Below are 24,253 nucleotides of genomic sequence, written 5' to 3' on the forward strand. Positions count from 1 at the left end.
TTCATTGTCTTCAATCTTAGATGGCATATGGACGTATTCATCTTTAACAATAACCAATATATATTGGATATTTAAAATATTGCATCTATCGTTGTTTTGGTATGTTCCTTCCGTGTGAGATCTAATATAAATCTAATATGAAACATTATGGTCTTGACAAACAGCTTTGATCTTAGGGCGTTAGTGTTTCCAAACTTTGCACTTAGTATTATGAGTATTATCATGTTGTTCCTCGTGTGAAACCAGACTACTTGGATAGGTACGCAGAATTCAATCAACATCATACTTATAAATGATAGGCAGTGATCCGATAACCTGAACTGACTGTCAAAAAAAAAAAATCAGGTTCGATTTCCTGGGTGGCTTTTCTGAATCTGTAATTCAGTATATAATCTGATAATGATTTACATGCGCAAGCACAGATATATTTGCATAAAATTCGTATATGCCAACATATGTGCTACATTTAACAGCTTATTATAATTATCTTCTACTACTATTGGAATTAGATAGAAACTGTTGAATTTAAAAGAAGAATGGACATAATCTTCTTAAGTGATAACTACATGGATTCATGAAGGATAACATTACAAATATCAACATTCTTGTTTGTAAAGTAATATCAAGACAAGTTTTTGAGATTGTTTTTTGCCAAATACAAAGATAATTATATGAGAATATTGGTTAGAATTGCTTTCGCAATCTACTGCAGGATTGCTGAAAGCTTTTCTCGACAAAAGAGAAGTTATGTGATGATTGATCACGGTGGGCTTGAGCCAAAAAGCGTAGGACGGAACGGAAGGAGTCGGTCCAAGTGCGGTAGGGAAGGCTGAGCGACTGAAGCCCGGTCGGGTCGGCTCCCTCCGTCTTACCCCCGGCTTCAAGCGGGGCAAAATTCTCCCCACTGCTCATCGGCCGGCCACAGCCAATTTGGCCGGCCACGGAGAGGAAGGAGAGGAAAAAAAAACAAAAAGAATAGAAGGGAGGTTGAGATCTATCATTAAATCGAGAGTTTTGGTGGTATGTTTCTCCATTTTGTTTAATGGTTCTTCTCGCCTGCGGCTGTTCGATCGTCAGCAGGAATAAGATCTCCTCCATCCGGAAGTCGAGGAGAGAGAGATCGCTTCGAGATCGGGACGATGATAACGGGCTCGAATCTCGCGGATCAACTGCGGGAGTACCAGATTCGTTCCAAGTATGACTGGGCCACCGTCTCCTTCCTCTCCTCCTCCTCCTCCTCCTCCTCGTGCAACGCCTCTTCAAGGTACTTTTGCTTTCTAGGTTTGGATATTCTCTCACACATTATGTGATTTCGGAATGAACTGGATTCTGTCAGATCACAGGGAAATAATTTTGATTTTGCAAGTGCTGTTGATTTTTTCGTCAATTTTAAATTGCATCCCGTCGATTCATAGGCCTATAGCTTTCTTGCCGTTGTAAGTTGCTTGTTGGCAAAGATCAGTTAAACGATTGATGTGGGTGCAAAATTCGTGGAGCTTTATTTTTCCTTGAAAAAAAGAAAAATCTAACAGAGCCATAGCATTTTGTAGAGTGTCAATAGATTGCTACATTATACTAGTGTTTGGGATTGCTGGGATTAAATTGTTACCTAAACGTTGAGATTGTGTGATATCATAAAATGTTATGTTTAAAAGGGTGGAATGCCATCTCCTTGTCATCCTCTTTGATTGTTATTACTCTCTTTTCATGTTTTTTGCTTTCCCATCACTTCGAATGCAATTTCAGAACATTGAACTGCATTGGTTTCTGTCAAGATTGAGGATTTTCCTATGCTGATATGGGCAAAAGATCAAATAGTGCTTCGCCCATTAATTCCTTGCTAGGTTCTATGAATCTTTGGGCTGAGTTATGTATGTTGATGGGTTTACTGGTGCTGTCATCATGGACTTAACTAGCACAAATTATGCTTTAAGGCATCTATGTAAAATTTGACGTTGCAGGAAGGAAAAGTTATATCTTGAGTTTTTTTTTTAATAATCAGTCCTATTTATTTGCCATAGCCAACAGAGGGAAGGTTCAGGCTTGCAGCTTGACAAAGATGCTATATTGCTAGACATGCAAAGGGTGTTGGACAACAAGTGAATATGCTTCATAGGCACAGAGGATCGATCATGATCCACATAATGTTTTTGCAATACAAGGTTAGTGGACCTACATGATTTCATGGATGGCCTCATGCTAGTTGCCAATTGTACACTTATGCTTTAACATGTATTATGATAGGAATCCATAATTTCTTCATGATGAACATAGAAATATTTCTTAGTTTCTAGTTGTCAGTTTTCTCTGATGCAAAATATAATTTCTTTTTGCTACTAGTGCCTAGTTATTGTCATGTCCTACATAAGGTTAAATATCATAATTGTGGTTCCCTCTAGTGGGTTGCCATCGACAACATGTAGTTTGTATGGATTATCTAGGAAGTGGCCTAATTTATTTTTTTGGTAAGGTGTAGCTCATCACCTTCCATTCTTGCTGCTATTACTTTGGATGCCTGCCTAGGCACCGAACATGCTCTTGGTGCTTGTCTTTCATCTAACATCATCAAAAAGCATGGTAGACTTAGGCATTTGTCAGTTTGAGCCAAGTCAAAGCCTAAGATCATGCTAGGAGTAGTTGGCCTGAGTTTGGTTTGGCCCAACTTTTGAGCTTGAAATCCCAAATTTGAGCATGGTCCAATTGCAAAATATGCAAGCCTAGGTCTGCCTAGCCTGGCTATCTATGTTTGATTGGAGAAGGCTATCAAGGGAGGAGATGGAGATGGAGTAGGGTTCCAACATAGTATGAGTTTAGGCTGGGGAGAGGGTTGAGATTAGTGTGAGATAGGTGGAGGGTTCCTACACGTGTTGGGTCTGATCCAAGGAAAGTGTCGGGATCAAAGTGAAATAGAATGAGAAAGAGGGAGAGAGGGTCTTGACATAGATTATGCCTTGGTCAGGAGAGAGTTGAGATCGACATGAGAGATAGAGAACAGTGTAAGCTAGTTCCATCATAAGTCAGGCTTCGATCAAGCATCGGTGCGCAAGCACGAGAGAGAGAGAGAGAGAGAGAGAGAGAGAGAGAGAGAGAGAGAGAGCACTGTGGTCAAAGGGTTACTAGAAAGAATGAAAGAGGAGAAACTTTGGGGGTCACAATAGTAAAGGAGGACGATTAGAGGTGGGACCAACTCCTCTTTACCTTTTATTTAGGGTTTAGACTTTAGATTCAGAAACAAAATATACTATAGTTTTGAATTTAAAGCTTATTTTGTAATGTGTTCCATCACAGTTAAATCATATTATATAGTTTTAGTATATAAAATCCATATCAATTATATTAGGCCAGGATAAAATTAATCAAACCAAGCCCGACCTACATCATGGTCGAGCCTGAAACTCTAGGTTCGGCCTAGTCCACCTGGCCCAAATTCTCTGCGCAGGCCTTCTTAAGATCGTGCCGGGCTAGATCTTCCTAGGTCTAAGGTAGGGACAACTATGTTTGTTCCATGGAACAGAGGGCATGAGGCATTAAATCTTCTTTCAAATGGATTTGCATGACTCTCATGCTTTGTGGACCCAGTTGTGTCATGTGTCTTGGAGGGAGGGTGATTTGTTACAGCACTATGACCCTTGCTCAAACCTACCTAAATAGGCAGGGGAGCCACACTGACCTTTTCATCACTAGAAACCTCTTTAAGGTGATAAGGGGAGATGAAGGTGGAGGTGGAAGATTAGAACAAACAATGGATCAAGGGGAGAGGACAAGGACAATATGAACGTGTGGCACAACATGGAGAAGCACTTTAGGTTGCCAGAGAATGGCACAAGGATAGATCAGTTTCCCTTCCCTACCATGACTACTAAATCCTAAGTGAAATGTAACTACCATTCACAACATTAGGGCCAAAGACGTAACCTAGGTCACTTTTATTAAAGGTTATTGGAGAATATGATCTAATGTTGTTTATTGTGGTGTATGGTCTCTCCTTTATTGTAAGCTCTAACTATAAGGCAAAGGGATTCTCCATTAGAACTCATGTCTGCCTAACACATCACTGTTTTATACATAAGTATGAATAAATTTAGAATGGCAATGGTTGTCTGATTTGATGTATAGACACTCTGAGAAGCTTTTCCTCTAATGCTTCCTAACATACATGCAATTGTGGATGGTTAATTAATATAGTTATCTGAACTTGAACTTTTGATGGTTGGCCATTTGGGAGCTCCAATCCATCTAGTGATGGAGAATTATGATGGATTCGTTGACTTTTTGGTGGCAATGGCAGGACTTCATTTGAGTTATTTGATTGCTATTCTACTTTTAAAAAATAAAATCTTGGTAAAACTTCCACTTACAATAAAGAGTTTTAACATGATTTTGCAAAATTTGTATTTACCATGTCAATAATGTCAGTTATCTCTAAAAGCTTGTACCCTTGCTCCAACTTATAACTTGTTGTGTCACCTTCTCCTGCTGTGTACCACCATCAATACTGCATGTTGTCAAGATCAATTTGATGTCAGCTAGTACTTGAATATTTTACTGATTGATGCTCCCCCTTTTTTCTGAGCAAACTGATTAATCAAGCAAATGTGGAAATGATATCAGAATGTTTTACTGATTACTCTTTTTCTTTACATATCCAAATATTAAGAAAAATACACTATCTGATAAACTTGTTTGACATAAGGTAATCAGAGAAATAAAATGCTATAAAGTTCTGGAGCAATTTATAAAATTATACTAGTATTTTAGGCATATCAGAGTTCTGATTCCATGGTGTTCTTATTTTTTTTGAGTGCAGGGTGGATGTGATATTTGTGATATGGGAGCTGTTGACGTTTTCTTTTCTTGTTTTCTCTGGAGTTGCTTTGTATTTCAGGTATATGAGGCTTGCTTTTTCCTTAATATGCATTACAACTCTTATTCTTGTTTGCATGAAAATTGCAAAGCAAGTAAGACAAAAAAGGAAAAGTAAGCGAAGAACGATGCTGCCATTGTCGATGTAAAACTATAGGCAACCAACCTTTTGAAAGTGTCTATCTATCTGTGCAAAAGATTCTATTCTAGTACTGCAGCCAAAAATTTTGACAGGCATGTAATTCCATTCAAGAGTTGGCTAAAATTCTCAGTGTATGTTTTTGAAAAGGATAATGACACATATTGCAAGAGAAGTATTATCATGCCTCTTATACAATAACGTGAGATAGGGTATAATTTTTAATGCTAGTTTTTGATTGCAAGGCTGTATTCAAACTCTGTACTGGTGCAAAATTACACGCATTTGGCTATATCAAGTAAGAGGCAGTCTTTGCTTTTATTATTGTATCCTTGTTCATATGCGGTATGAGGAGTTCTCAACTGATGATTAATTTAGTTCTTTGGTGGAAGCCAACTATTGATCTTTTTATTCTTCCCAGCAGATATGCAAAACAGTTAAGTCAAAGTATATTTTGTTCGTGGGTTAATTCAGGTGGGTAAATTCTACATGTACTAAAAGCAAACATTTGCAGAGATGTTCCTCTCCTGTCATTCGCCATGGTGGCTTCACCATGTTTCTTAAATTTGGATGATTGGTACACCTGTCTTCTTGCCTTTGGTATCTTTGGATCCATTAGAATGGCTTGAGCCATGATTTGCTGTATCTTGGATGATTTACTTAAGCAAAGTCGAATGATAATTTACTGATAATCTGTCCATTACATTGCTTTCTACACGCATGCTGCTCTATCAGTTAATTTGCCCATACTTGTGGGATGATGCTTGTAGAATCATTTAAAAAATTCAAATCATCTAAAAGTGTACCCTAAGTTTGGATAACCGATGCCCCTAACTTTTGATGACTGGTGTGTTTTATCTTATTGCTTTGACATTGTTACATCCGTTAGAACAGCATGAACCATGATTCTGCTGTATCTTGGATGATCTTCTTAGGCAAAGTAGAATTGTAGTTTATTGATAGTCTTAATTACAATGCTATTGAGACAAATGCTGCTCTGTTGGCCGCTGGTGAAATGATACTTGTAGAATCATTGGAAAACCTTAGCTCTAGTCAACTGAGTTCGGCACTAGAGCATGACCATCTTTGTTTACCTTGGAGCATTGCTTGTCTACCTTTCTGTTTTTTTTCGGTGTATATAGCTCTATCAACATTTTTTTTTCTTTTCTAAATTTGTTGTAATCATGAAGAAATGTTTTAGCAGTGGATGAGCAATGGTTACCTTCTAGACTGATAAATTGAATTTTAACTATGATGGCATTTAGCCCCCACCTTGGAGAGAATAATGGAACAAATTAGGTCTCTCCTATTTTATCTTGTCTAGCTAAATTTTTCACTACAGGAGCCAAAGCAACCTGGTGAATCTCCTAAGTTGTCAATTTCACATGAGCTTATAAAATCTAACATGCAGCGGGGAATTGATTCTAGTATTTCCTACAGACATGGGTGATTCAGATATTAATTTGAACAGTTAAAGATGATGTAGCCTTAGACCAAAAGCTCATATATCATAATTAAACTGAACTAATGTGCCAAACTGATGATTATATAAGATTATGTAACAAATAGCCGCATTTACTTCTCTTTCTGCTTGCTTACTCGAAGGTCTGTCTCCACATTCAAGTTGTGCTACGAATTGGCACCACTAACACAGGCCCTTGTTTCTACTAACTTGTGGACCAATTCGCTTACTCCTCTTTCACATGCCATGCACGGTGGGGTCTCCATGGCGATCCAAAGGCCCTAAATCAGTGGGTAGACACGGCTTCACCACCAATGGAGGAGCTGTGGGAGATATTGTATAATTGTTTGGCTTTCTGCTTCTTTTTTTTTTTCCCATCCCTATATGTAAATAATATCCCTACCTGGGTTCACAATCAATAACATCTTCACAATTTAGAGTATTGGTAAGTCGAAAAACACCATGCATTGGTGACTTTCATGAGATCTTTTCTTATAGTTTGTATAGTCATATTTTTTCTTCCTCAATTCATTATTCTACAAATTTCTCAAAAAGAGGTTCATCAAAATAAAAAAAAAAATCTAATAGAATAACTATAAAAAAAGAATTCAAAAACGTGTTTTTGGATTCTGAATATCCAACTGATCTATTAATTTCTTCTTTTCCATTAATATAGGAACATTATTTCTATTGATTTGATACCAATTGTGCAGGAGCAATGATCGGAACAAGTACAATCAACCATCATAAAATTGTGAGCCTGGAGGAACTGTGAGGATGGTACACCATGGGCACCGCTAGCTCCTGTGCTCACAGGCAAGCTATCTCTAGGTTTGCAACCCTCGGCGTTGGCCCGATGCTCTGACTCCGATTTCCAGCATCTGATGCTCACCACCTGCTCATTCCCACCACTACCCCGCATGGAAAGATAGATCTTTTTTTGACAAAAAAAATGAGCAACCTTCATCAAAATTTATCGAGATCATGAATCGTAAGTAAAGCCAGGCCTGGAACTCAGATCATCGCTATCCAATATGGCAATATTTAGTCAGATGGTAGAGATGGATAATAAGGCATTCATTCTTATCCCAAATAAGTAGACCAATAATTTTGGTTTCAATGGAGAGATGGATGAATGTCAGGTAACAAGGAAGGAGAGTGACAGAGGACCTTGCATTGCAGGTTGTAGGTAACAACTTTAATATTCGCTTAAAAGGAATCTGTGGTATTGTATGTCATGTCCCGTGCGCAGGGCACGTGAGGCACCCAATGCCCACGTCGGGGCCACATGAGGGGGGAACACGGACTTCCCTGCCAGATATTGTCCGATTTTGGAGCCTACACGCGCGCTGCTCAGACCCTTTCTCGATTTTGTTTTCCACTCAAAACGTGTCTGTAGGATTTGGAAACACCCGTCTCATATGCTCAGGCTCTGAAATGAGTCCAGGCGATGTGAGATTTTTCATTCACCCATCCTCGGACTAGAGCCGTCCTTGGCTCTGGTACCAAATGTCACACCCTCGCCTGCGCGGGGCACGTGAGGCACCCAGTGTTCACGTGGGGGCTACATGAGGGGGGAACACGGGGCTTCCCTACCAGATATTATTCGGTTCTGGAACCTGCAAGCGCGCACACGCGCTGCTCAGATCCTTTCCAATTTTGTTTTCCACCTAAAACACGTCTGTAGAATTTGGAGACACCCGCCTTATATGCCTAATATATGTTTACTCATGTGGCACCATGTCAGCATGGAAAGAAGAATGTGCATGCAAAACTATGCCATGGCAGGCCATTTGCAAGGTAAAGGTATCATGAAACCTTCTGACTGTGTCAAGAATCTAGGGCTAACTTTATGGAAAATTTTAGATTCCAAGAGTAGATGGTGGAAAATAGTCAAGAGGTTAGTCTCAGCTTTCCAATATTCACCACCAGCATAGTGGTGAAGGTGTGGAGGCTAGCACGACGCACAGGTGCCCGCGAGGTAGGGGTGGAGGTGGCAAAGGAAAAGGTAGAAGAAGGTTAAAAAAATAAAAAAGAATAAGGCTGTGATTCTAGATTTAATTACAATAAAAACAAATTGTAGTAATCTATATCATTGGTTATCTGGTCCTTCAGCTATCCAATTTTAAATGGAGGGATAGAATTATTTACTTCTATGGAAACAAAAATGCACCATAGCGAAAATCCCCTACCTTACCTTAATTTTCTTTTGTATAGCTTGGGGATTCATGTTGTGCAATCTTTTGTTTTTCCTCTTTTCATTTCAAATATCTGCCGCTTGATCATTCCAAACAGTGAAATCGGCAGGCATCGTAGAAGACTAACAAAAACCATGAAGGACCACCCCATGAGAATCATTTTAAACCTTCTTAAAACTTATGATGAACAACCAATGAATTCAAGTATGTTCGAGACCAAAACTTATATAGAGCATAATATGCAACCCGAGATACAAATGATACTACCATATACCATAGCTTTTAATCAAAAGTACTCGAACCGTATACTGAGTGCTTTAGAAATATAAATGTAGATACATGTAATGCAACTTTAGATGCTTTACTTTAAGCTAAATCATTCAGCACCTGCGCAGCTTGAGCGCTTCAAAGCGAGCTGCAAGTTCTTCATAGTCGGGCAACTTTGGATGAACATGAGAAACAGGGTTGACCAAGCAGGTATTTGATTTATCATTGGCAGGTGATTTTTCTTCAGAGTGGTCGCTATACGGGGGCAATGTAGGTGGTCGTCGATTAGGAGGGCGACTTTCTGTTGATGTTTCCATCTCTACTTCTTCATCAATATCTGATTCTAATCCATCAGAGTCATCAAACTTTATATCTGAATTCAGCGCCCGCACAGTGCAACTGCTCCTTCTAAGTATCTTTTTATCATCCATATAGTCAGTATCCATGCCTGTATCATTCATATAGTTTGACAAGTTGAAGCTTTGTGAATTGAACATTTTCCCTGGGGCCTTGAGCTCATTGACAGAAGAACTATTTGTTATGGAGGATTGAGTGGAAGAATCTAAGGATTGTTTCTGCAGTCCATCTGCCCTGTTGAATTTGTTGAGACAGGAAGCTGCGGTGTCGAAAGTAACTGCTGTTTGATCAAATGGATGAGAGTTCTGTTTGGCGAGGAATGCTGCAGCTTGTGCAGCAGAAACTGCTTTCTTTGCTGATTCCGCAGCTGCTCGAGCAGCTGAAGCTGTATCCTTGAACTGCATGGTAGAATCTTCCCTGTAATTGTTAGATTTGATTCCAGAAACAACAGGAAACCTTTGTAAGCAGTGAAATTCTTGAGATCCGGTTGGTTTGCGAGATGATGAAGAAAAGAAGGAAACCTGAGAGCAGGCTTATTTGGTGGCACATCTTTTGGTGGAAGATTAGGCTTCACAGGGATGCTGGTGGCACTAACAAATGAGCGTGGCCCTTCCTGTAAAATTTGCCATAAGAGATTGCTGTTTTACTGGCAACTTAGATACAAAATCCATTAATTCACTCAATGTATACGTGCAGTGGGAGAGAGTGAGTGAGAGAGAGATCTTTGCAGCATACTAGAAGTTCTTCCGGTGGCTTAAGAAGCTCTGTCTCAGATTCTGTTGCATCCCATTTGATCTCATATTCCTTTGCTATTTCCCTCATAACTTTCAGCTTTACTTCACCAGGAGGTTTTCTAACTGATAGTTTCTCGATCAGCTTCAGGAAGAGAACTTAATTAAGCATGATGTAAATCGTAAATGTAGATGCAAATAAAAAAAGAAAAAATTGTGAAAAAAAAAGTAAGTGAAAAATGTCAAAAATTTTGCAATGCATATAGGATGTCACAGTCAAAAAAGAACTAGCTAGGTCGGGAAAAAGCAGTGGGTGTTCATGGCTCTGATAGTATTTGAGAGATAAAAGCCTCAATCAATCAAGGAAGCAATGCATTCACACTGGATAGCGTTGCATCTATTAGTGAGAACATCTCTCGTTCATTGTAATTTGTAAACCATGTTGCAAGCTGATGAATAGTAATTAGGAACACTATTTGTGAAGTCTCAAAAAATTCAAGCATTGCATGTTCCGGGCTTCAAGTTAGGCCTCTAATAGTATCCTGCTGTAAAAAGAAAAAAGCAGAAGCCTATGGGAGAATTAAACAATCTCATAGCACATTGGTTGTTGGAAGAACTGGTAAAATAATTACCATATGATTTACACCGGAGTTAGGACGTAGATCTGCTGCAGCAGATACAAAATCCTTTCCATACTTCTTTTCAAAGATATCACGAATTCGGCTAAGTTCTGGGATTTCTAAGCACCTTGGAGCAGCATATATCATACTAGAAATACTTTCTTTTAAATCTGCAGGACAATCCCTGATGAACAAAAGACTAAAATCAGAATTTGGTTTCCATAGATTTTGAAAAGCAATGGACAGAAAGTAAACAAACCTTTGTTTTGCAATGATTGGAAGGCGAACCACAATCAGCTCACAGAAAAGTCCAATGATCTCATTGGCTGCCATAACATTTTGTTCTCTAATCACATGTTCGACCTACAAAATTAATTAATTTCAAATGACTACATCAATCTGAATGAATAATAGTTTGTACCATTTTGTAACTCTTTTAATCCATCTGCAATATAGCATCAGTGTTTGATGATCTGTTCTAACACAACTATACTGGCATTTAGATAAGCTAATTCCCAAAATCCAAGGAATTTGCTGATGGACAGACAGGAAATCCCTCTAGAAGCTTTGGGTCATGGGTGAAGTATAATTATGTCTCCAAGATTTAATTATTCCTTTGATTAAGATTACTTGAACTAGGCTGCCTATTATAAATACACTGGTTCCAAAGATTCAGGTCATAAGAATTGGTGCCATATCAGTGGCTGGCCAGCACAACACAAGCCCAGTTCGTGCAATAGCCAGACCTTATCAGCTCAGAACCAGTACATTCAGGCTGGTAAACACAAGATTTCAAGCCTTGTTTGGTTCAAATCATGTTGAAGTTGGTGGTTTTAAATATAAAGTTGACCGGCAATTTGTAAACAAGGCCAATATATAAAGATTATTAGTTCTCCTTAATGTGAAATTGCAGCAGCCTCTGCAAGGCAAATGATGCTGGACAAAAACAGCTAAACATGGAAGCACAGAGACCATCTACTTCTAAAAGGACATAGAAGTCATGAGTAACATGCGGATGACATGGAAGCAAGCGGCACTTTGGAAAATAGCCATGGTTTTACAATCATCCACCTAATTCTCTGCAGTTGAAGCAGTGGCCTATTCATTTCTCCAGCAGTCTATTGAGTTTGTGAGGAGTCTTGTGTTTGCCAGGCTCAGAATGCAGCTAGTGATCTTTTTTTTTCTTCTTTTCCTTTCCTTTTCATCCACCTAATCAGATTACCCACCCAAACATCAGAGATTCAAACTCAGAACCTCTTCCAAACAGTCGAAGGGTATGACACCTGGATCATTGCTAAATTCACTAAAGCCAGTGATAATTTTTGTTTTGCGTAGTTCCAGTTTCAATGGTGCAATTGAACGGCCCCTAAGTTTGCATCCTTGAAGGATCATAACAGCCACAAGTTCAAGTAATTAAAAACTGGGGAAAGGACTGAAGCACTCTGAAACCTTTGCATGAGGAACACCTCACCTATGTAAGTATGATCAACCTAACCAGGTCCGTACAAATCATCCATCCTCCTTTCTCCCATCCATGGGCCATTTAAGTAACCATCAGATACCATCATACCACAATCCAGCAAGCTAGACTTTCCTTGATCCCGATAACCAAATAGTTATAGACTTAGTCCATAATCCATTTAACCGAAGACTAGATGCCGAACCTGATCAAACCAGGATATGTCTATTTGTGTAGAAATTTGGAAAACCAAAGTAGATATATCAAGAAAGCATCATAAAATAACAGAGCAAACTTGCCAACCATATACCCTAATCAAGAAACAGGTAAGGAAAGAAGATGAAGAGCAACAAGCAGAGGAAGGGAAAGGAAGGAAGGAAAGAAAATACCCGGATCCTGGCAGTGTCCTCCTGGCGGGACTCGAGAAGCATGGCCATGTCGCGCCTCATCTGCCTCACCTGCACCTCCCTCTTGTTCCTCAGCAGCTTTATCCTTGCCGTCGCCAGCTTCGACTCCGTTTTTCTGCCATTATATATATATGTATATATATATATATATATATATATATATATATATATATATATATATATATATATATATATATATATATATATATATATATATATTCCCTTCTATCTTTAGAAAAGAGTTTTATCTCCATAGAAAACCAAAACCAAACAAGAAGCATAAAAAACCAAAACCGAAGTACAAGAGCTGGCGAGAAGAAGAAGAAGAAGAGATGGTGGTCGTACAATTTGGAGGAGTTGAATCCACAGCGGAACATGGAGGCGCCCGCACCCATTAGCTTCTGGAGGGGAGATTTGCTCTCGGGAGGCATTGCAGAGGAGAAGAGAAAGGAGGAGGAGAAGACGAGAAGGTGGGGGCGTAGAAAGTGGGGACGAGCGAGTTCCAACGGTAACTTTAGATTTTCGCATGCGTACCTGGGACCCGCTGGGCGAGGAGCCCTGCCTTTTTTGAACGAGTCGGATCGGGTCACTCGCGCTGAGTGGAATCTAGAGACTCCAGGTGGTGTGGTGGGTGTCCAGGGGAAGTAGAAAAGGCAGTAGAGCAGGTGAGCCGTAGGGAGAGTGATCCGAATCATCTAATCCCAATACCTGTTTATAGATCTCATCGTTACCATCATTACGTATTATTATTAACACCATTAACATCTACTTCTATGCAGCGAATAAATTTTTTTTGCATAAGCCAAAGTTTTATTATATATATATAATAACTAAATAATATATAAATTTAAAATAGTCACTAACTACTCGAATTATATTAACAGCAGATGAGATAGGTGTGAGATAAGAGGCAAAAATTAACCCTTCCCGTTTTGAAAAATAAATTTTTAATCTTAATAATAATAATAATAATAATAATAATAATAATATAATATTTTCTATATATCTATTGAATTCGTGAATTTTATTTTTTTTTTCTTGAATACTTTCTAAATATCGAATTTTGCGTAAATATTCTGCCATAATTAATGTTTATATGCATAGCTTGTAAAATACTTGTTTTGTTATTATATTTTTTTTTCTTATTTTTGCATATATATACCTATACCTCTAATATCGTTAAAAAATTAACAGTTTTAAATTAAAATGGTTAAAATATTTTTAATAGGTAGATTTGTAAAAAAAATATTTATAAGAGATCGCGATGAGGAACAAAAAAGTAATTTCAAAATTTTATTTTATTTTTAATTAAAATAAATATGATTTTTATTAGTGATATTAGAAGAAAGAAGTATTTTTGCAAAAAGAGTATTTTATGAGGTTAAAAAATAAATATAAATTTTTAAAAAATATTTGCATAAATTTAAATTTTTGAGAAGAGTATTGTCAAAAAAATATTATATTTATTAATAAATTTCGTTTATAACAATCGATATTCTATGCCCAAAAAAAACCCGATAATTGAGTCTTGATTCGAACTCGTTGGATCTAATTCCAACGTACCACAAGCTTCGATAAAAAAACCAAAAAAAAAAAAAAAAACTACGACAAGCTATGCTCAAGAAAATTCCGTCGTCCCGGAAACCATACTCTACCTTCTCCGTTCCCCCGCGGACAACCAGGTAACAAACAGGTCATAGATCGAGAGCAAGAGGAAGAGAGATGGCCGGCGGCGGGGGGCACGAAGGAAGCACGACGTACAGGGGCTACGCCATCCACCGCCCCAAGCGCTGGCACGTCCTCACCGGCAAGGGCTTGTGCGCCATCATGTGGTAAGTGATTTCCATCCCCCAACCCTAATCCCTCTCCCCTCCGATCTATCTCCATTTCGCCTTTATCTCATCCATCTATTAATGATTGTATTGTTACAAGCAAAGTATATTTGATGTTTTTGGGGATTTTGTTGTTAATGCTATTCCAGTTGAAATGAATCTAATCGAAATCTGCGAAACAGCCATTCTTGAAACCGATTGAGAAGCGGAGTGGATGTTTTGATCTGCTGTCTTCTTTTTGCTTGTTCTTTTCTGAGGGACTAAGATGATTCGCTACCTTTTACTTGGGGTAATCTGAAACCGCATTCCCTAGTCGCAGCTTGATGGCCCCTTGTTTGGTTTAATCGACTTGTTTAGAGAAGAATCTCTGCTAAGCGCCACCAGAAGAGGCAAAACTTTCTCGTGGGATATGGATTCCATAGGATTCACACCTATCATTTTCTTGTTTTTGACTCTGCTGTTAAAGCTTATGTTGATTTTGAGGTAGATGACGTGGGCATCTACAATGAGTGTCCGAGAGGGCTTCGGTAAGGAGGAGTGTCTTAAATTTATTTGTTGAATGATGTAGGAAGAGGTGGGAAAGAACTACAGTAGTGTGGACGAAAATTGTGAAAAAAGATGTTCAGAAACATCAAATAGCATTAGAGGTATCCCTAAACATAGGAATGCTTGGTAAACTAGGCTTCATAAAGCCCAAATCAGATAGTTGGGACAAGGCTTGATGGTTATGGTTATGATTACACCATAGCTTCCATCTAATCGAAGCTTTTAGATTATGCAGGCCACGTGTTTCGGTGCACTGCTTTCTAGCATGACATGCATATTTCCTTGAAATTCTTGTATTGGCCATGTTATGATTTGACATTTAGACATAAATTCATAAGACCGTATTTATATCGATGTTGGTTAACATTAAGAACCCATGATCATAAGATTAATACAGCGAAGATGAGTATTTTAATGTGAATGCTGGAATTTCATATGTTTTGAGAAGACTACAGACTACGATTGGCAAGGAGGGGGTCTCCGGCATAAGGTCGAAGGGTCAAAAAAGGAGGTTATGGAGACCAAATAAGATGTGGATGGTAGCATTAAGAAATTATTTGGAGGGGATTCTAACTTAAAGACTTGTCAGAGAAATAAAATTTCAATTGAGCAATTCTAAACATGTCCTAAATGCAAGATGTCTCGATATCATTGATAAACAACCCATGCATGGTAACAACTTTTTAACTCCCTTTCAACTAGATAAATCCATCACCTTGTCTCCAGCTTATTTCACATTATAGACCAACTATTTTACTCTTCAATTTTTGGGTGTATGGTAGAAGCCCTCTTTGTTATTTGACCCACTCTTTTGGCTGTTAAACGAGAATACAGATTGATGGTTTGACACATTTGGTCCTGAGTAATATATGCAACACAATCATCATCACTTTTTTTAGTATTATTCTGCATTATATTTTATTCTGGTGATTTAGTTCATCATTTAAATATGAGAGCTTTTATTTTATTCATGTTGTGGTTCAAATACTCTAGTTTGGTAATCTGCTATGCATATCTATTTTGAGCTAACTTCTGTAACAGAGTAAGAAATATCCTTCATATGTAGACTGTTATATGTGTACTCAAGCTTGACAAAGTTCTTTTTTTTTTTTAAAAAAAGTATAGCTCTTTATGCCATTGCCATCACTATGATTGTGTTTTAATATGGAAGAAGTTCAAAAATTTCATGGCAATATTCTACTACTAATGGAGGTGAATACTTGGGGCCGTGATATGGAGGCGCAATAGTCACAACATGATAGTTTTTATTACTCATATAGATGATTTGTGGATGCCAGTGGTACTAGGGAAACTAGCATATTATACATGACAGACTTTTATGTATCAATGATGATAACTCCAATGCTGCTTGTTTTGTTTTTGCAGGTTTTGGGTTTTATACAGGGCTAAGCAAGATGGTCCTGTAGTTTTGGTATGATTCTTTTCTCAGTAATTCCATTCTTGTCTTTTAATTATCTCAAATATTAATGGTTATGTCCCATGCAATCTTTGTAGGGTTGGCGTCATCCTTGGGAGGGGCACGGAGACCACTCTCATGGGCATGACCATGGGCATGAGGTATTTCATTGCAACCGATGCTATGAGAGCTTGTGATGCTTCTGAAGTGCTATAACTATTTCCATGGACAAGTTCGTGGTTTTTGAGCCATTACTAATAAAAATGAGAAATAGCAATTTTTCATTTAAAATATTTGATAGCAGAAATATATGAAGCATTGCTGCATAATCACTGGACTCATGAGTGAATGGTGAACTTATTACTTCCAGATTAATCAAAGAGAAGAACACAAAACGTATGAATTCCTTTTTGCTGAAAAAACATGGAGTGTGTAAAGTTTTATTTGACATAAATTGGGAAGAGTTTGGAAGTATGTACATTTTATTGGAGGGATATACCATATGCACTGTTATTGGCCGGGATTTGTAACTGCATTGTCATGAGGTATTTTGTATACTTATACATGTATGCAATTATAATGCTGAGCATGTAAAATAGCACTAGTACTAGCTCTATATTTTAAGGGATTTTTCCATGTTTACTTAACTAACATGCATGAACTTTTTCAAAATAATGACCTTAGCTAATTAGAGGGAAGTTGCTTGCTTAATAAAATCCTGCAATACAGTTGTCGAAGTCCTAAAATAACACCAGTACTAGCTCTATATTTTCCAGGGTTTTTTCCATTTTTACTTAGTTAAAATGCATGCTAGGCACTTTTTTAAAGTAATGACCTCATCTACTCAGAGCGTAGTTGCTTGGTAGTAAGATCCTGTAATGCAGTGTTCAAAGTCCAAAGTGAATATTCAACATGGAATATCAAAAACTTTGACGTGGCAACACTTTTAGTACTTCGAGTGGAACTCTGTGGATGTACTCATTCATATGCAACCTGTAGGGTTAGTTGCTATAACCTAAACAAAATAAATAAGACTCATGAAGTAAAGCATTACCTAGTTTCATCAAAAAAAAGTTATATCTAGTCACTTGAGAAAGGTAGAAATGCCAAGAGACACCAAAAGGATGATCGTTTCATGGTGAGGCCATATGAAGCTAGGAATATCATATTATGCATAAAAGCTCGAAGTCTCCTATTATATAACAGGGTCAAGAAACCTGAAGTTTGAATTATCCAAGTCACACTATCTGGAGATTCTGTTAGTAGATTGGAGGCAATTAATGCATCTTGGTATCATGGGACAGCTTGTGTCAGTTGATTTTTTTTTTTTTAAAGAAAAAATACTTTAGTTGATCTTCAGTCTTCATCTATTTAAAGAGCAGCTAGCTATCCAATTCTTCAGATCTTAGATGCTTCATGATTTTGGGAATCTGACATTGAATGTTGCCTTCCAAACATCAAACTTTCCAATTCTTTAATTTTTTAATTAGAAAAATGTTCCCTATACTTTTATACAAGTGAAAGGTGACAATAACCAGTTCCACAGAGCAAGTGCTCTAAATGTCTCTGCAAGGAAGCCTATACTTGCAAAACATGAAAACCATAGTTTACATAGGTGAGTATTCTGATTTTGGTATGCATATGGCATACCCAGGTGCTTAAACCCTGGCAAGTTAAAAACAGTGGCTTGTAGGATTCTTCCAAAAGACCTAAATTTCTTGGTTAGATTCAAAAACAAGTAGATGACCCGTCTGAAGACATTCCTTCTGGTCAGTAACATAAAAGGAGAACCATCACATGGTGAAAATTGAACGATTAAAGGAAAAGGTGGGATTGGCAGTGGAAAATCTTTTGGCGACTCGTTTGCATTTGATTGATTTGGCATCAGAGAAGAAATCAGAAAACATGTTCAAAGGGAAAGATTACTTTCTGAAGTCATGCAGTTCTCAAGATCAGTTAATATGCCAATGTTATATAACAGTCTTTATGGATAATTTAGATGATCAGCTGTGCAGCTAGACAATGTTCCTATGTTTTTTTTTAAAGTTTTGTTACCCTGTCAACCATGTTACTGATATTCATGTAATGTGCATCGTGATTAGGAATGAACCATGTGTATGCATACATGTATAGCACCTAATAGTAATTAAATGGTCTGCATGCTCCGAACACTTGTATGGAGTGCCAGATAGGATTTAGTAATACAATTAAATATCCTGGCATGTATAGAGCATTGTTGGTAGGTAACAAGGTCAGCAGATCCTGGTGAAAGCTCTTTATCATTAATTATGCTTAGGAAGTCTAAAGAAAAAAGAATAAAATAGAAAAATTATGTTTCACATCATCTTGTTCTGGTAATATTATGCGTATAGGCAGTTTTATTGTTGATATGCCCAATTCTCAGCATCCCATCTAGTTTGTTTCTGATCTTTTTATCCCCTACTTTCTTGGGATACCATTCTCTAATACCTACCTTTTTTTCTTCAGGCATCTCATTAGAAATCCCAAGGGTGTCTGCTGAGAAAGGTTCCGAGCTGTTGCCTGTGTGACTGCAATGCTAGTCAATAAGGTTGATTTGGGACATGAAACTGTTCATTTCATTTTGTTATTACATAAAATTGTGGATTGGAAAACTGAGCCTGTTTATATTTGCTCGATTTAGCTTGTCTAGACTCCTCTTCATATGAAATGGATTATCATGTTCTGTGAAAACCCTATATTTAATACCATTTCTATTTCTGAAAATGTGCTGGCAACTTGGTGTTAATTTGGTGATCTTCTAGTTCTAAATACCTGATGGTTAACCTGTTAATTGTCGTTCCGCCATTGGCACACAAGGGTGAGGTTCTGATCCAGTTTAACTCGTTCCAAATTCAGTATGTTGCATCATATGATCACTCTTAGGCTAAAACTTTTGGTAGCCTGAACCAGCCTCTTTTTAACCTGTTCTATTGTATCTTCATTGTTGCCTGGTTTTGTTGTTTAACAACTAGATTAAATCTCAACCAGCTCTGTGTAACTGCTATCAAATTTCGGATTGGATTTTATGATAAGAAGAAATATTGAAAGTAGTTTTTCCAGGATATAATACACCTTGGTTTTGGTTCTCCATGATGGCCGATGTCAAGTGATTCAAGTGCCAGCAGGACAAATCTTTGGGCCTCTTTTTAGTACAGAATAAGCTCTCTGGACCATTCACTGCTGTCTAACTTAATAGTCAACCATCTCTTGTATCATGCTAAGTTCCATGATTAACACCAATCCTCCCACAACATGTGGCAGGATTAGGATGGGCTTTTGATGAGTATCTAGATTTATTGAGATTCCAGTAAAGAACATATGAACAGAAAACCCCAAAAAAAACGTATGCGCATAAGTAAACATGGGATCGTATACTCAAAATCCTTTACAGGGTGAAATCGTATCACCTCAAATATAATCCATACTCCTCTCCTACTTAATTTGGGCCTGATGCGAAAATTCATCCACTCAAATAGAATCCAACTCACACCTCAAGTCTAACAAATTTTAATAGTGAAATTCTCAAATATAACCCTCAGTCTCTTCTTGCGGTAATCCATAAAATAAGCTGCAAACCTAATCTCCCTTCAGGGGGCAATCCAATGTATAGTTCCACAAATGGTAACTCCTGATTCCTAAAAACAAGAATACCGCCGCCATCATAACTCGGGAAAACCAGATTTCGAGACCCACGGCTGTGTCCAGTTTGCAGTTGCGGAACTGGGCTCAACCACTTCCCAAACCAAGCTCCTTTACAAGAGGCAATCAAAAAGTCCAAGCTCCACACACAATAATTCTCTACATCCTAAAAACAAAAGAATGATGCTGCTTTCTCACTCGTCAAGGAAAACCAGATTTTGAGACCCATGGGTATTGCCCAGTTTGCATTCCCAAGATTAGGCTCAACCACCCTGCCCATATGTACCCAAAAAAATAGAAACCACCCTGCCAAACCCAGAGTTACGAATACACTATCTCTCGGGTAGACGCCATTCCTTTTCGGCCCAACATGTGAAATTTTTAATAATGAAGTGTGGAGGCAGAGTTAATATTGCTCTATCAAGTTAAAATCATAGCTTGTCTCGGAATTTAAGTTAATAAAATAATATAAATTTATTTATCAATTTTATAGTGAGACACCCCAGAGCCATAAGGCTCTTGAAGTCTTGATGGGGCCGCAACGGCATTTCCAAAGCCCGGAAGCCCACACGTGAATTTCAAAAACAGCTGACGTACGATTTCTTCAGAAACGCAACCCACACTAGGAGACATTTGGAATCTCGTTAGCCCAACACGTGGATTCCGGAACAATCGACACATGGTTTCTTCAGAAACACAACCTAGACAAGGGGTTCGGCGGAGACATTTGGAATCTCCCAATGAGTAGAGTAGAGAAACGAGTCCAGATCACACGATTCGAGAAGCTCCAGATATGTTTATATTGGCTCCACAACAGAACCCACCTGTCATGTCCGGTTGGCAACCGAACAACTCCATATTTTTAATTCATCCCAGAGATTCAATTGGATCTTGCTTAGTCATCACTTAGCGCATAGAGAGCAGAGAACCTCTGCACATAAAAAGAAAAGGTGGCATGCATGGATGTGTTACGTGGCCACATCTAAGGGAGACAGCTGTTATGTTCCTTCGCGCGTTATTCACCGTCACGAGAGTCCAGCTCTCTTTTGCCGTGGATCTCACAGTTACCAACAGCTTGCGATACCAAACAAGGTGTTGAGAGTTGAGACCATTTATTGCCATTGTCTCGCTGTTTCTCCTCCAAAGTCAACCCCCTCCCAACGGTTTCGGCTCACTCGTTCGTGTACTCAATGCATCAGCCAAGGATGAGACAGCCGTGAAGCATGCGGGGGGCCAAGTCAATACAAAAAGGCCCTCTTGTGCTCATCCAAGCCAACCATCCCATCTTGATCCTGACGCTTCATCTCTTTTTTTAGTCCCGATGGCCATCCTTCAAGACCATGGGTTGTTAAAACTAATTAGGCTCAATAATTAGGCTTGTTAAAACTCATTATTAATAAATGAGCCAATCGAAGAGAGTGTTCTTTTGTTTAGTTGTTTAAGTCATTGAGAATCAAGTGCCAGCAATTTGGATTCAAGTTGCACCAACGTCACGATTCATTATCCCAATGAATTTCGCTCATCTATATCTTTTTTTATTTAAAAAATGAGTCAATCTAAAGATTGCATTAATTTAAGATCTATTTGCCACCATTACTGTTTAAATTTCATATTGAGATTGACGTGAAAGGAAGCATTCGCACCAACCTAGACTATTTATTGCTTTTATTTTTATTCATTTCAGAGGCAAATGAATTTTTTCTTCCAAAAGTTTTTTTCTATATAACATTTTTAACAATCTACTACATTTTCCTCCATAAATTTCTGAAAATACTCTCATATGACGAGGCCAGGCGACTAGGCGAGGTCTCACGTTGCTGGGGAAGCGACCCAGCAAACAAGCCCGGATGAGACCGGGGTTTGGACCGAGACCCGTTCCGGCGCCGGAGAGACCTATTCAGGCCCCACGTGTCGAGCCCACGTGGTGTCCCCCTTGCGGCCAGAATGGAACCCAGGAGCACCGACCCCAGGCCCATCTCCCCCCGCAGGCCTCGCCCCCGGGCCCCAGCAGCCTTTATTCGCGGATCGAGCCTCCTTCCCCACGTCACCCCGTTCGTGCGCTCCGGCCCCAATTTTTTAAACCCATTTTTTTTTAAACCCATCTCCCACGCTCCCCCTTCCTTTTATAAGCCCTCTCCTCCTCCCCTGTTTTCCCATCCCTCGACAGCCAGAAATAGCAACAAATCGAAGAAGAAAAGAGAGTAAGAGAGCAGATATAGCTTACCTAATTGTAGAAAGAAAAAGAAATGGTCGCCGGTTTCCGCCGCTCTTTGTCCCTCCCGGGGCCAAATCCTAGCAGCCCCGGCCGCAAAGGCCGGGCGCTGCCGGAGAAGGCCTACCACGTCCGGTCCACCAGTCTCCCGTGCCGCTCCCACCCTGCCGTCGCCTCGCTTGAGGACGAGATCCGCGCACTCCGGTCCTGGCAGTCCCGCCCGGAGCCGGAGTCCGGCTCGGCGGACTGGATCTGCGCCGGCCTCGCCCGGATCGAGCTCCTCCACGCCTCCCTCGACGACCTCCTCCAGCTCCCCCAGGCCCAGGACACCCTTCGCCGCCGCTCCTCCGCCCCCTGGACCGACCGCCTCCTCGACGACTTCCTCCGCTTCGCCGACGCCTACGGCTCCTTCCGATCCGTCCTCATCTCCCTCAAAGAAACCCAGTCCGAGCTCCAGACCGCCATCCGGCGGCGCGACGAGGCCCGGGTCGCGTCCTCCGTCCGGTACCAGAAAAGAATCCAGAAAGATCTCGCCAAGCTCGCCGTTTCCATTCGAGAAGCATCCAGATCGCCGACCTCCGCGCTGGCGGCGGATGCGGCGGAGGCGGAGATGGCGGGGATCATGAGGGAGGCGACGGCGGCCACGGCGATGGCTTCGGCGGCGGTTTTCTTGGCGATCGGGGCTGTTTCCTCCGCCGCGTCGGCGGCGGCGGCATCTACGTCGAGGGCGTCTTCTTGGGTGGTGGGGCCGCTGAGGAAGCTATCGATGCGGCGGTCGTCTCCGTTGAAGAAGAGGGATTGGGAGGAGTGGGAGAGTGAGGCGTTGGAGAGGTTGGAGGCGTTGGAGGAGTGCGTCGAATCGTTGGAGAGCAAGACCGAGAGGGTGTTTAGGAGTCTCGTGAACACCAGAGTCTCGCTTCTTAACATCCTTACTCCCTCCTTGTAGAACGGGAAAAAAAAAAAAAACGAAAAGGAAATCTATGCTGTATAATGTTACGAAAAAAGGAATAACGGGAAGCGGGAGATGGTTGGTTTTGTACAGAAGTTTTCTTTCTTTCTTTCTTTTTTAAGCCCAAGCATACTTGTATGAACTGTTTGTCATAGAAATATTTTCCTCTGCTTGGGGCCATGCATGTTTTAATTTGTTTGAGGGGATGAAAGTCTGTGTTTATTTTGTATGATTATCAGGTTTTTCCCTCTCTTTTTTTTTGGATATCTGCATTGCTAAAGTTGAAGAAAGACATGAATGGACCAGTAAGGTTGATTTGATCATGCACGTTACGAGTTTGATCATTTTGAGTTTGGTTTTTGGAAAAGCTAGTGGGAACTTGAGATTGGAGGGGCAGGAGATACCCCCCCTCAGGTTGCGGTAAGAAGTGGAGAGTGAAGATAATTTGGCAGCTGATGAGCAATGCATTCACCATTTGACTTGTGCATTCATGGTAAGAAGTAGGTGTAATAGGTCTCTTTTTGCAAATCAATTTATTAGCATGGCATTTAGGTCGCTTTGGGTTTGAGAATAATAAAAAGTATCTTTCTAAAAAATAATATAGAGATAAATATTCTTTTTTGAGTAGGCATTCCTATCATTTTGATTAAAACTTTTCAATTCCTAATCATGACAGCTTTATTGACTAAGAGTATGCTTGATTGTCTCTAAAGATGTGGAAATGAGAAAAGAAAAAATATCTGTCTATGATGGGCAGAGTCACTATGGTGCGGACTGTTCAACACTATGGTGCCTCTTGCATCTTCGAGGAGTATAGAACATCTGCTCAGGAGCTTCATCTAGAGCCGATGAGGGAGAGGGAGCGGTGTTCACCTACTGGCTTGAGATGTCATCTGTTAGTCAACCAGCAGTAGTGGTTTGGGTGTTCACTCGATTGAGCAGCGAAAAGTTCTTGCTACTAGACATGCGTCAGGTTTTTCCTAAAACTAGAGAGCCTCTGGGATTCTCTAATGAGGGCTAAGTATGGATTTTCAGCCGGTGCACATGTCTTCCGCACTGGGCATCATATAGCTCCTTCATTTGGAGAGAGATCCGCGCTCGGGACCCGTCGATTTTCACTACGATCAAATGGGA

General features: G+C 39.6%; 4 protein-coding genes across 13 annotated transcripts; 3 read left to right on the forward strand and 1 right to left on the reverse strand.

Moving 5' to 3' along the window:
- The first annotated feature begins 620 nt into the window (after positions 1 to 620).
- On the forward strand, positions 621 to 10,069 carry LOC148702345 (uncharacterized). 9 transcript variants are annotated; one of them, XM_089925884.1, is made up of 4 exons: positions 640 to 1,264; positions 4,808 to 4,885; positions 5,248 to 5,300; positions 5,424 to 5,705. In XM_089925884.1, exons 1-4 carry the CDS (start codon positions 1,140 to 1,142, stop codon positions 5,441 to 5,443), a joined length of 276 nt encoding a protein of 91 aa, XP_089782010.1. In that variant the 5' UTR covers positions 640 to 1,139; the 3' UTR covers positions 5,444 to 5,705. The 9 variants fall into 9 exon arrangements, 7 of the variants coding, with proteins under 7 accessions (XP_089782007.1, XP_089782009.1, XP_089782010.1 ...); XR_016396686.1 differs by lacking the exons at positions 5,248 to 5,300; positions 5,424 to 5,705 and adding exons at positions 7,178 to 7,455; positions 9,162 to 10,069 and having other exon boundaries at positions 662 to 1,264; XM_089925881.1 differs by lacking the exons at positions 5,248 to 5,300; positions 5,424 to 5,705 and adding an exon at positions 6,608 to 7,118 and having other exon boundaries at positions 621 to 1,264.
- Positions 8,913 to 13,095, reverse strand: LOC103723023 (uncharacterized). Its single transcript, XM_008813816.4, has 7 exons — positions 12,849 to 13,095; positions 12,486 to 12,618; positions 10,897 to 11,000; positions 10,650 to 10,821; positions 10,022 to 10,162; positions 9,808 to 9,899; positions 8,913 to 9,703 (listed from the first exon to the last, which is right to left on the reverse strand). Exons 1-7 carry the CDS (start codon positions 12,932 to 12,934, stop codon positions 9,043 to 9,045), a joined length of 1,389 nt encoding a protein of 462 aa, XP_008812038.4. The 5' UTR covers positions 12,935 to 13,095; the 3' UTR covers positions 8,913 to 9,042.
- Positions 13,096 to 14,024: 929 nt separating this feature from the next.
- Positions 14,025 to 19,043, forward strand: LOC103723033 (NADH dehydrogenase [ubiquinone] 1 beta subcomplex subunit 2-like). Of its 2 annotated transcripts, none has more exons than XM_008813824.6 (4): positions 14,025 to 14,335; positions 16,268 to 16,313; positions 16,397 to 16,459; positions 18,786 to 19,043. In XM_008813824.6, the coding sequence occupies exons 1-4, from the start codon at positions 14,226 to 14,228 to the stop codon at positions 18,795 to 18,797; spliced, it is 231 nt and encodes a 76-aa protein (XP_008812046.3). In that variant the 5' UTR covers positions 14,025 to 14,225; the 3' UTR covers positions 18,798 to 19,043. The 2 variants fall into 2 exon arrangements, with proteins under 2 accessions (XP_008812046.3, XP_088561933.1); XM_088705807.2 differs by having other exon boundaries at positions 14,035 to 14,335; positions 16,397 to 16,445; positions 18,784 to 19,043.
- Positions 19,044 to 22,032: 2,989 nt separating this feature from the next.
- On the forward strand, positions 22,033 to 23,446 carry LOC103723041 (uncharacterized). Its single transcript, XM_008813838.6, has one exon. The coding sequence runs from the start codon at positions 22,205 to 22,207 to the stop codon at positions 23,114 to 23,116; it is 912 nt and encodes a 303-aa protein (XP_008812060.2). The 5' UTR covers positions 22,033 to 22,204; the 3' UTR covers positions 23,117 to 23,446.
- The last annotated feature ends 807 nt before the right edge of the window (positions 23,447 to 24,253 follow it).

Source organism: Phoenix dactylifera, chromosome 10 (genome assembly GCF_051530095.1).
Source record: "Phoenix dactylifera cultivar Ajwa chromosome 10, Ajwa_hap1_PhDact_Kaust_v1.1, whole genome shotgun sequence".
NCBI lineage: Eukaryota > Viridiplantae > Streptophyta > Magnoliopsida > Arecales > Arecaceae > Phoenix > Phoenix dactylifera.